The 13,063-nt window shown below is 39.0% G+C and overlaps 1 protein-coding gene across 1 annotated transcript in view; it reads left to right on the top strand.

The window, feature by feature from the left end:
• Window positions 1-13,063, top strand: part of LOC306802066 (bifunctional heparan sulfate N-deacetylase/N-sulfotransferase 3) — a 50,426-nt gene that overhangs the window by 17,881 nt on the left and 19,482 nt on the right. Inside the window, exons 3-6 of the mRNA XM_079305814.1 lie at window positions 5,705-5,792; window positions 6,357-6,511; window positions 8,140-8,325; window positions 10,753-10,881. Of these exons, the coding sequence (XP_079161940.1) occupies window positions 5,705-5,792; window positions 6,357-6,511; window positions 8,140-8,325; window positions 10,753-10,881 (558 nt within the window). The remainder of the gene's footprint in view (window positions 1-5,704; window positions 5,793-6,356; window positions 6,512-8,139; window positions 8,326-10,752; window positions 10,882-13,063) is intronic.

Below are 13,063 nucleotides of genomic sequence, written 5' to 3'. Positions count from 1 at the left end.
CTTCTTCCAGGGTGGAGCCTCCTTTTCCAGCCAAGGAGAGAGGGCCCAGTCTGGGATTGGGATGTGCTGCAGCCTGAGCTCCTGGACACCCTCCTTGTCCTGCAGCCAGCTCTGCCTTCTGCCTGCAGCAGGAGCTGCAGCTGGAGCTGGCCTGTGAGGAAGCATTAAATAAGGAGCAAATGTGCTGTTGATAATGAATGTGGAGCTGGGAGCTCAGATCACAACCTCTGTCCTTTCTGAGCTGGGTGACTGTAAAACACAGGTCTGTTAGAGCAGCCGTGGCACTGTTTTATCTGTGACAGAGCACTGTGCACCCTTGCAGACAGGATGTGAAGCTGTACAAGTGTGGGCTGGCTAATGAGGGGTGCAGAGGTGTAATGCATAACATTTCCTGGGAGCCAGACAAGTGTCAACACAAATCAATGAGCAGCCCTTAGGATTTATCTGCTGCTGGTGGGATGCAATGGAGACGAGCCAGACTAAGCAGGCAGAGCAGAGTGGCCCAGAAGTGACCTGGAACAGCATCTGAGGGATGGCCTGTCCTGCTCAGGCTGAGGCAGCTGTGGGGCTCTGTGTGACTGCAGCTTGGCTATCAGAGGGCTTCCACTGGAGCTTACAAACCTCACATTCCCTCTGTACTGGCCACCACCAGATCACAAGAACTTAAAAATGTAAGTGGATTTTATAGCCACTTGGGTTTTACTCTGAGTTCTGTTACCCCCGAGAACTCACCTCTTAATACTTGGTGTTAGATAAGTAAGTCAAGTATTAGGCAAAAATGCAGCCAGCAGGGTTTCTTTTGAATCCTATCTGACCAAAATCCAGGGGAAAATAGGTAGCAATAGAATGTTTTATTAGTTCTGTTTCAACTGACCTGGGATTTTTTTGACCTTTAATTAAAAGAAATGCAAGATTTTATTTCTGCTAACTGCAAAATAATGAGATCGTTTAGCTGTTTAGTAACAGTAACCTCTTTCATCTAAGTACAGTTTAATTAAGAGCTACTAAAGCAGAAGTTCAGACAGAACCCTGAAAACAGCATGCTAATTACTTTGCTTTATTAAATGCTATTGGCACCAAGTATTTCTAACCTTCAAGTTACCTTGGTGTAATTAGCTCAGTTCTCATTAACTGGTACCTCAGCCTCCTCTCCAAGAAGTGAGAAGTCAGTGTAGGAAGTTAGAAACATTTCTGAAGTCTCTTGGTTGTACAAATGATTTACCTAGATGAAAGAGCCTAATTACTTGAAAATACATAATTGCACTATCATCAAGATCATAATTGTATATGATAAAAAAAACAACTCTAAAGGAAGACCCAGTGACATTTAAAACAGTGTGTCCTGATGAAAAAGCTTTTGATTGAAATCATTTGAGCAACATTTTCCAAAGTGGCCCTTCATGTTTTAAGGATCCTTCACTGGACATGTTAAGTTTGGATACCTAAGATGAAGTTGTGACTCCTGAATTTTTTTCTTCTGTTTGACTGAAAAACTTAGGGGCACAACAGTGCTCCAGCCTGATACTTTATTGACACTTAGAGGGAAAACTGGATTACGTGTTCTCTGCCAGCAAAGTTCTTTGCAGAAGAAGCTGAAAGTTGTCTTTGTTTTTTCTCTTGCCCTCTCTGTAGTGTCAGCTCTGCTAGGAGAGTGCACAAAGACAAACTAAGCTTTCTTGTTCTTTTATCTGAAGGATAGGTAAAATATTTTTCCAAGTACATCCCTATACTCGAAGCAATTATTTTTTCTCCTGCATAGATTTAATGTTTATAGTAATGGGTGTCATATTGCTAATCTTGGAAATCCAAAAAGAGTGGTCATTGCATTTTAATGATGTTCCAAAATACATAATTTATCATGAAGGAATCATTTTTCCTCAGAAGCAAATTCCCAACACACAGGTTTTGCAGGAGGGGGAGGTTGGGGGAGGCAGGTGGTGTGTGAGTACCTGAACAGCAGCTTCTGCTGCAGCTCTCCCAGAGCAGGAAAAGGCAAAGTGATGTCCCAAAAAGTGCAGAGTAAAATGGCATCACATCAGCTCCAGTTCATTAAACCTCTCTACACCAAGAACTCCAGTCTGAAAATGGCTTTAGTTCTGTTTCTTCCCTCTCTTACAGGGGTTACAGAAGAAATTCAATATGGAAAAATTAAAGCTATTTTTGGATAAGAGCTCCCATAGAAAGGTTTGCTCTGCTTAACTCAGGTGCTTTCACATTACACTTTCTACTAATTTGTCCTTCCTTTTCAGGTGATCTTTGCCTGTATTGAAAAGCCAACAGGACATTAGAAATTTTATTCAAAAGCAAAATAATTCCTAATTTAATAACTCCTTTGATAGTATTGTCAGCCAGTAAAACAGTTAAGCAAGCAAGCATTGAGAGATGAGATCTGCTTCCCAAAAAAAGGAGGAGAAAGGCTTTCTGGAAGATGATGAAGCTGCCCTTGCATTTGTTGCTGACATGAAAGTGTTTTCTGATGTGGAGTGTAAGATGTGAATGCTGCAGCACTGTGAGGCTCTGTCTGTCTGCTTGCCAGTTTATTTGAAATGTACGTGATTACAAGTAGAATTACCAGCATATTGAACCATTTCTCTTCTCAAGTGCCTGAGTTCTTTAGCAGCTTTTCAGCAGGAAAATAGTCATAAATATGTTGGTGTGACTGCACAAAGAAGGCGTCGTTCCTCTTTGGTGAACCAGAGTTCAACAAGGCAATCTTGATTTATTCCTTTGATCAGTCAAGGCATTTGAGTCTGAGTATTTGTGTTGATGCTGAAGAAATTACAACTGTCTGTTTGCTGAAGACAGGCTGACTCTTGTAGCTTCTCTGTGGCAGACTCTGAAGTGAAATCACATTGAGATATTTGAGGGCAGGAGGCAGGATGCCTTCCTGGCTATGGAAGTGGGAAGCAGGTTTGAAGATAGGAGTTTTATCCTTGGCTTTTCAACTGATATACTTGAACAAAAACTTTTGACAAACCGTGTCATCTGTCCAGGTCTCTGTCCTGTTTGAGAAATGAGAAAATCTGTTGACTTGTAACAGGGCCTTGTTCTGAGATTTTTATTTTTACTATTAGTGAAGAAAGGGGTCTTTCATCATGTATTGAACACTTATATTTGATTTCTGTCACTTGGAATTTTCTAAACCTAGTCTGTGAGCTTAGGAAAAGTGAAAAACAAAGTTCTTCATTGGAGCTGTGTACATGAGTGGGATTATGCAGGCAGCGATTTATTTTCTTTATAGTACCAGCAGAAATATAACATGTGCTAAATAATTATTTATAAGCATATGAAGACTTGATGGTTTTAAAATAAAATCTTCAGTACTGGTGTATTTATGTAACATCTCATACAGATACCCAGAGGGGCTGTTCATAAACAATCATAAAATACCCAGAAAATACCAGCAGTTTACTTTCAGCTTATGAAACAGCATGTAGAAATGAAATTTCAGGCTTTTAGTCCCCCTACTTTTCTCTCTTTCTGTCTTTCTGATGGAAACTCTCAGTAATAGGCCCTGCCATCTGCTACTATATATTTTTCATGAGTTTTAACATTTTGTTTTTAGAACCTGGAAGATGAGTAAAATGTCAAGTCGCCCAGAAAATAATCATAGGCATGACAACTCAAATGTTAGCTCGGCTTGTCTGTACCCAGAGTGGTTCACAGCAGGTCTGTGGCATTCCTCTTCACAGGCAGAGCAGGTACACCCTTGGAATTAGCTGATACATTCCCAACACCAGGGGAGAAGGTGGGAACCACCCTGGCAAAATTAATTCCCAGGGAAGAAGTGAACTCTGTGCTGCGTTGTTACAGAAATGTCTTGGGCCTCTTGCCACCTTTCTCCTTCTTTTTTAAAGTCTGCTTGCCATTTTGGTTTTCCATCCTGCTGAGAGCAGGCTGGAGGTGACAAACTGGGCAGGTGTTAGAAAGGTACAGGATAAAACCTTCAGCTCAAAAAATGCTCACAGCTCTTAATGTGGAGGGAAAGAAGTGAGCAGCCCTTGGTGCCACCTCGCTGTCAGGCTGTGCTCAGGATCCCTTCCCTCAGCTGTGTGTGCCCACAGCACTCAGGAAGAGAATAGCTGCATTGTTTGCCTCCTCCCTTTTTAACCATGCAGAGAGAAAGTTATTTCATTGAATAGGTTCTGAGCAACTCAGGGTTGGCTTTCATATAAATCCTGTGCAGATTTGCTGCCTTTCATTAGAATAAGAAGCCTCCTCAGAGATCTCTGCACTCTCAGCCTGTGCAAAAGCCCTCGTTACAGCATTGCAAGATTTTTCACTTAATATTCTGCTTCATAAGTCTGGAGCTTGTTTTCAATTATCTCCATTCTGTGCTTCATTTTGCACATTCCTGTAGAGTGTCTCTTGTTCACAGGACAGTTTTCAGGCTTTGCAGTGAAAGATGATGATCTTTACCAGGTGAGCCCTAGGAAAGACCTGGAGAAGAGTTTGTGTGCTCTAATAAGGTGGATATTGCCTCAATGTGTAAAATGGGTCGTATTTTAAGGAACTGTAAGTTGAGTGTACTATGCCTAATACTTAAACTAGATTGGACTTCCTAGTATTTTGTTGTTTGGCATATCATTGTAGGCAAATCACTTGTATAATGAAAATTACTGGCTCATATTTTTCAAGGCACTTAAGTTGTCTTTGTATTTCAGAAGTAGGGCACCTGCTGGACCTCTCAACCTTTGAAAATCTCCCATCATTTTAATCTTTTTGTGAAGTTAAATACATTCCCCATTCATAACACAGTTACTCTTCTTTGACAACAGTGATGTTTTCAACCACTTTATTAAAATCATTGTGCTACACTGCATGTTGACTTGGAAATCTTTTTGATGACCTTTTCTCATTTGTTTTGTTTTTGCTTTGCAAAGTTTGGAAAGCTGGGTTTCTGTGTTCACCTGAAAGACTGAATGAGAGAACAGCAGGGTGTAAGAGTCAGAGAGAGAACTCCTGAATGTAATATTTAAATCTGAGGAGTAACAAATCAAGAAGAGCATATTGAAACCAAAGAGTGAAGCTGCATCTGATGAATAATGCTTCCCCCTTCTTCCTACATGCTGTTTTTTTGTTGGTACTACTTTAGGGCAAGTACACAGATGCTGGCAGTCAGTGTGCTCACTGTCTGAGAAATGAGTCAGAATTTGGGGGAATCTGCAATCCAGTTCTTTGATGTGGATTAGGGTTGATTTAGTTTCTTGCTGTCTCTAGATTTTTCCTTTGGTGTTGCCCATGATTTTGAACCATGGCTGAAATGCTGTGGATGTCCTTGAGCTGATGCAGAGAAATGTAACTCTGACAGGTGCTCTTCACCCTTGAGAATGGAGCAGTGCTGGGGGCACAAGAGATCTGAAATTTATTCCTGGCTGTGGCATTCTTTACTGAGTGACCAGTGGAAGGTCTCTGTGTGTGCCTTTGTTTCCTAGCTCATGATTCAGGGAGTAACCCAGCCTTTAATAGCTGGCCATCTTCATGAGGAAAATGTTGGAGTTTTCATGTGGTCTTTAACCTTTATGTGCTAATAAAAATACCTGTACTGCTCTGTCTTACATAAAGGACTGTTTTTAAATAGCGAAAACAATTGAAAAGGCACAAACTGTAAAAATATTTATATTGGTATATTAAATTTCTGTGCCACGTTGTGTTTTCTACAGGTATGTTTATATGCTGTTTTTTTGGTTTGTTTCTTTTTCAGGCCCTGCTTGATACTCAGAATCTTTTGAGAGCCCAGATTACAAATTTTACTTTCAACCTGGGATTTTCAGGAAAATTCTATCACACAGGTAAGAATGAAACACTGAAATTACTTTGATTTTGATTGTATTCTGTATAGTGTGAAGACAAGAAGGGAAGGATAGAGTCTAAGGGGCTTAGTATGCCATGTTCCTGCATTAGTTGCTGTGTGGAACAGATTAAATGCCTCCCCTCCTTTTATTAAAATTTAGTTCCTTTCAGTCTGGTTTTGAGTGGTAAATTCCACCAGTCACATAAAATTTTGTATTGATTTCACTGAGGGATCTGATGAGCTAGCACAATTCATCATTGTGATTGTTTCATCTCTACTGTAGAAATATAGCAATATATATTATCCCTTAAAATAATATTGTTTTAAACCCAGTGTAGAAATAGGAGAGATAAAAGAAAGATTATTTAATAGGATGTGGGCTGGCAAAGTGTTCCTGACTGTCCCATTTTGTCACCAGTGCCTCAGCAGGAAGTATTTTAACTGGTCACAGTTTATTATGTTAATATCATTCTTAGTGTTTCCAACATTTGTAAAAACTTAATAAAAGCAGAAACTTTACTTCAGAAATGCTTGGATTTTTTTGTTTTCATTTTCTCTGCAGGGACTGAGGAGGAGGATGAGGGTGATGACCTGCTGCTGAGATCAGTGGATGAGTTCTGGTGGTTTCCCCACATGTGGAGTCACATGCAGCCACACCTCTTCCACAACGAGTCCTCACTGGTGGAGCAGATGATCCTCAACAAAAAATTTGCTTTAGTGAGTTGTATTTTTGATTTTTTTTACTTAATTTAGGTACTCAGAAACAATTATTCTGTTTAGATTAGGAAAAAAAATCAAGTTTCTGAAAGAATACTCCATTGAAAGGTATCAAATGTGAAACCACTGGATGTTAGGGTTAGGTAAGAGTGCCACATTTTCAAAGATGAAATTCTGCAGTGATACCCAATAACATCTTATATATTTCCTTTGGATCAACTTTATGCAAACTTGTTTTGAAAAGCATTGCCTTTACTAATTATTTATTCGCAGCCAAGGTTTGAATCAAAATATTTTAGTGAGAATATAAGAAAAAATCAAGGAGGATATTGGAGAAACAGATCGTAGTTAATTCCATGCAATAAAGCAAAACAAAATTGCCATACATAAATCACATTATTTGTCTGAAGAGGGGGTCTGCTGTTAAGACCTAATTGTATCAAAATATCTCAGCAGACAAAACTTGTTGGCTGAACTTCATCTGCTCTTCCAAAAGCCTAATTTTACTTCTGCCTTTTCAAAACTCACTGGTTGTTCTTCAGCTGGCAGGTGGAACCAGAATTTCACCATTCTTTAAAGATGGAGAGCTCAGGGTTCTCCACTGTGGTTGAACCAGGAGTGTCTGTTACACACAATAAATGATTTTATTAACATCACACACCTATTTTTTTAGAGGTTGTCATGTTCCTTAGTTGCTAGTTTATTCAAAGGATCCAGGTATCAGCCAATGCTTTGCACACACAGTATGATCAGGAAATATGGTGAAGATGACCATGTCAATTCAAGCCATATTAAAAAGTAAGAATTTAAAGGCAGTGCAAGGGCAGTCTTCCTAAATCATGCAAAATTATCTCCTATGGACTGTGAATTCCACTGATCAGACTGGCAAGAAATATTTGCTATATACTGTTCCTTTGAATAGTAACCTGAAGGAAAATGCATTGGATGTGAGGAGAATGCAATGGCAGCAAGGTGAGTATGTGCACACAAGAAATGCCAGGAGTCTTCAAAAACAGCAAATGTGCTACAGGAGGGTTCACTCTGCAACATCTGCCTGTAGACTCTTACAAGTGGTTATCTTTTTTCCATTTTTAACATGGCACTGAAATAGTTAAGCTGGTTTTTGAAAACAGATTTGTATTTTGAATTGACTGGAGGGAAAATGCAGTGATTCTTGAAATTCAGCTCCTCATCCAAGTAATTGTGAAGGGACATATAGTGGAAATTGTGATTTTGGAGTCAAAGCTGCCAAATGCTACGTGTTGTGTTGAGGATGTGCCAGTGATTTTCTCTCTGAAATCTGAGTTTGTGAGCAAATTCCTCGCAAGAACTTGAAAGAGTGCAGCTTTCTGTTTAATGTAAATTGAAGAAACCAATGTAAAATGCATTTTATGCTTCTTCCCAGCCTCCCCATAAAATTATTTCCTAAAAAGGCTTTTGTCTTAAAATCCTGTGTTTCATCTTCACCATGCTGCCCTCCATCTCCTTCCAGATCAGCATATTTTGATATTACTGGTATTTGCATTTCAGACCTGTTCTTGGTCTTTCACAAACAAAGCATTTGAGAATTGCTAAAGCATCAAGTTTCTCAACTTTTTGAGTGCAGCCACTGTTGTGTCATGTTTTAGGAACATGGTATTCCAACTGACTTGGGCTATGCAGTGGCTCCACACCACTCAGGAGTCTATCCAGTACATGTTCAACTTTATGATGCCTGGAAAAAGGTCTGGAACATCAGAGTTACCAGCACAGAAGAGTACCCACATCTGAAACCTGCAAGGTACAGACGAGGCTTCATCCACAAAAACATCATGGTGAGTTATAATGCTGATGTTCATTTTGTACTCTGCCATTTCATGAACAGTTTCCTCTTAAGTGAAAAAGCAGGGTATCCTGAAAGTTCAAGTTGTGAGAAGCAGAGAATTCTTTGCATAAGATATATTTGACAGTGTCTTGTTAATTAAAGTCAGTCTGATGCTGGTGATGTTTCTGCTGATGAAGGTGGCACCCTGCTGACAGCAGTTAACAGGCTGTTAACTGTGCTGGTCCTGTGGGTAATGCTGGTTCAGAGAGCTCAAGGAAAAGTCAATTTTGCATCATTTGACACAATATGCTGGGCTAGATTTCTATCTGGTTTTCAATTTGCATAGTACCATTAATTGCAGATGAGTACTGCCAGGTTATGCCTGTCTGGTTCTGGGTGGGTACATGTTTTTGTTTTCTCTAGGAACTGTGCATGGCTGCCCTTGTTTGGCTTCCTGCCACACACAAATGCAGGCTGGGCTTTGCAGCCTGGGTGCTGGCAGAGCCTCAGGAGCTGCAGAGAAGGAAGACACCCCCCCCCCCCACCCCCTCCAGGCTACCAAAGAGCTCAAATCCCACTGTTTTCCTGAATTACCCAGCTCCCAGCACTGTCACTGCCAGCCACCTTTGCCAAAGGAAGGGCTCAGACACAGCTGACATGGGAGGCGTTGTGCTGTTGCCATCTGGGCACTGGGGTGGAGGCTATTTTGGGTTCACATCTTGTCAGTATCATCTCAGAAGTGTTTCACAACAACTCTCTGAAATACTTTGTGGCTTGTTCCCAAGTGACTTTGTTTTGGAGCCTGTGGGAGAGCAGTGAATGGGGGCCCTGTGTTGTACCTCTGGCTGCAACAAGCACTTTTGGGAGGTTGAGAGCCTTGGCACAGCACTGCCACTTAGAACAGAATTCTGCTGCTGTTCTCATGTTGCCATGGATGCCACTTTGCTAGGCTAAGTAGTAATATTTTAAAGTTTTGATCTATTTTTGGGTGAAGCAAATGAAAATGATCTTCAGAAATCTAGGAACAAAAGTGACCCCAGTATAGGGTTGAGCTGCAGTTTGTTCTCCTAAAGCAATCACTGCCTGTGAAATAATGGCTTTGTGGATGTGCTCAGGGAGCACAAAGCATTTTGGGAAGACAGATTGACTCAGAATCTCCAAAAATCCCTTCCATAAATATTTGTAAAAACATGTCATTTGAAGACACATAATGAGATTTAACACAAGGACACTGCAGCCAAAAATCTATTTCCAAAATCAGTCATACAAAACCACCTGTTGAGGGAGTCTCAAGCTTTCAGTTCTCCAGGGCAAATGCATCAATATTTTACATCTGCAGGCTAATAGTAATGAATACACTCAGTAAGAACATTGTTGTGTAAGATTTGTCAGAGAACCTCCCATCCAGTGCAGCTTTATTCCCTCCCTCTGTGAAAAATTGTTCTCATATTTCCTCAATGAAATCCAAAGGTTTTTTAAAAACATAGGCAAGTTTATGGCAGATGTACAAATTCCACACGTTTTCTGACAACACAGGATTTACAACCCATGATGACAGTATTCTCTACATCACAAAAAATTGTTGAGAAATTAAACTACAAGAAATAGAGAGTACAAAAGCACAGCCTCTGTGAAATAAGGCATTTGTGTGCTTTAAAAGGTAATCTGTCATAGCAATCCCAGTTAAGCTTTGTGCATGAACATCCATACTCAACTGTTGATTGTTTCATAAGGAATAGACATGATTTAAATACTCTCCAGTAAATTATTTTCTAAATTCAGGAGAAAATATTTTGAGTTTCTGATAAAAAAACATAACTGCATTTAGTAGTTCTTCATATTCCAAAGATTTACTCTTGGATCATTTTTTAAAATAATTTTGCTTGTACTATGTATTTCAACTGGTTTTAAAAAATACAACACAGTTGAATGAGAAGTAAATCTGTTTTATAAGATGAGCATTATTAGCAAAATTCCCCATATATCAAAGTAGAATTATTGGTGGTAATACCTAAGCCAAAATAAACCAAATTTTCCTTTCCAGTTTAAATTTACAACAAAGCCATAATTCAGATAAAAGTGGAACTGATTGATAGGATATAGACTGATAATATTTGAGATTATCTTTGCCATTTTAAAACTTTAGACTCCAAATATGTGAGTTTAGGATGAGGTGTTATGGACAGAATGAGTTTGAGGAGGCTCTGAAATTGTAATTTGGTGATAGATATCAGCCTCCAAATTCAAACAGAACGTGATAAATTTTTGGATCTTATAAATTTAGTAATAATAATTTATCTAGATCAGTATTGATTTCCAGCAAAGTTGAGAGGCCAAATATACCCAGCAATTTTCTGTTATATGTTACTTCTCTGGCTTTTATCATCTCATTCAAAATATAAACTCTTGATTTTTTTTTTTTTTTTCATAAATTCAGGTGCTTCCTAGGCAAACTTGTGGCTTATTCACCCACACCATTTTCTATAAAGAGTATCCTGGAGGTCCAAAGGAATTAGACAAAAGTATTCAAGGAGGAGAGTTGTTCTTCACAGTGGTTCTCAATCCAGTAAGTACAGTGGAATTTAGAATTTTTTTTTTAATTAATTGAAGGAAAGTTTACTGAATGTTCCAGCTGGGTCTCCCAAACAGTAATGGTTACTGACACTGAGTTCTTTTTTTCAAATATTTAAATTAAGATCTAATATTGTATATGTTCTTTGTTGTACAAAGCAGTCTTCACCTTTTTTTGACAGCTCTTATTTTTGTTAGCAATGCATCAGTGCCAGCTTGTCTTGTTCTTTACTTTTTGCATGAAATCAGACCCCTGAGATTTAAGTTTTTGAAGAAATTGAGTGTAAAGAACTGCTGTGAGTATTTCAGGTGCAGTTCATTTCCCTGCTGTGCCAAAGTTGTGGTGCAAAGTGTTGGGAGCACAGACTCAGGTGAGAAGGCTGCAAGCAAGCAGTGCTTGGGCTCCAGTTTGAGAAACTTCAGTTGCTCTCTCATAGCAGCTTCAAAGAGGAGATCCAAGTGAAGGAACCACACAGTTCAAAGAAAAGATCTAAGTAAATGAACCTCATCTGCCTTAACCTTTCATTTATCTTTAATGGAATATAAACAAGAAGTTAGGTGCTGAAACTACAGAGCACTGACAGAAAAGAGCAGTGTAGTACTTCAAAATGGGCATGGGGTTAGGTCAGCTGCCTCAAAACTGACCTTTTAGACAAGCTTTAGATGAGGTTTTCATTTGGGTCCAAATCAAACATATAAATAAAATTCTGCTGTTTTATAGAAATGTAGTTACTAGGAACACTACAGGGAACAAAACATGTTTCCACTCAAATCTTTTGGAGTAACAGCCTAAATATTTTGCACCCTTTTTTAATCTTCTGCAATGTAATGCAGTCCAAAGGAAAACCTTTTCTGAAAGCTACTTCAGCAATTTGTATGCAGGTGTGTTTTTCAAGCCTCAGATTTTCTCAGGCTATAGTTTTGGCTCTGTGAGACCAGTTACTGTGCTTTGTTCCCCTTTTTCATGTTCACATAGCAGAATTAGGAAATAAAAACTTTCCTTCCTCAGCACACATGTGGTTTCCCTTCTAGAAGGTGGCAGTGGCTGCAGTTCTGGGTTTGATTCATGTATCATTCCAGGCACAGCATAGAATCAGTCACAGAAAGGTTTAGGGTGGAAGGGACCTTCTAAACCATCTGCTTCCAACTCCACATCAATAGAGCTGAGACCTGGAAAATTGTTTGGGTGGGGAGGGGATTGGCACCATACAGTCCTCTGGCAATATGTGGATTTTAACTGGAAGTTACTAGGTGAGCAAATTAGAGGAAGGCACAGAACAATATTTTGAGTCAGAACAAAATTGCATTCCACATTGAAATACAGCCACAATAGCCAAAAACTGTTTTACAGTGTAGGGAAACAGCAAAATGTAATATGATTTTTGATTCTCATCATGGAAGTTTGATCATGTCTGCCTGGCATCCTGACATGTGAGCATAGGAATGTCTTTTTATACATTACAGTCAGGTCTTTGACTCATGCATTGCTGTGTAGACTTGTGATCACCTACTTCTGAAAATTATTATATCCCCAATGCAATACAGGATAAAAGAAGTTAAATGCAGTGTTTTCTAAATATAACTGTAAATGAACAGAAGGCCAAAATCTGCCCAAGACTCCTTCTAAGGGACTGCCTTTGAAAAATGCTGCATCTGATTTCTAAATGGCTGCCTATGATCAGTTCCTAAAGTTCTAAGCATTAGCCTGGAACATAGTCAATTTAAATATTAAAGTTTGTATCTTTGTGGGGCTTAGGTCATGCATGTATTTATGTCATACTTTGCAAGTTCAGAGTTGGGGAAAAATTTAGACATTAAAATGAAGACTAAGTTGCTTTAGGAGTCTGTCTAATGATAGAGTGGCATTTTGGATTTCATAAGCTTTCTTGTGTTTTCATTTAAATTGCTGGTATTTCTTTATGTGAAACACCCAGCTGTTGAGAGGATGAAAAAATTCCATTATGAGACATTTTCAAAATGTTGTTTTTCACTGATACAAAACTAAGAAGAGAAAACACTACCCATGAATCATTACAATATCAGCTAAACAATGTTCTCAATAATGAGTACATGAATAGTTAGTTTCCAAACCTGGAAAATATGAGTGTGGATTAAATGTTAATCTTAACAAATTTCTTCATTTTATTTCATTTGGAAGTGAATATCATTTTCAAAGT

Source organism: Erithacus rubecula (assembly GCF_903797595.1).
Source record: "Erithacus rubecula genome assembly, chromosome: 5".
In the NCBI taxonomy this organism is placed as follows: domain Eukaryota; kingdom Metazoa; phylum Chordata; class Aves; order Passeriformes; family Muscicapidae; genus Erithacus; species Erithacus rubecula.
The sequence above is the reverse complement of the archived record's forward strand: the minus strand, read 5'-3'. Positions and strand labels throughout refer to the sequence as shown.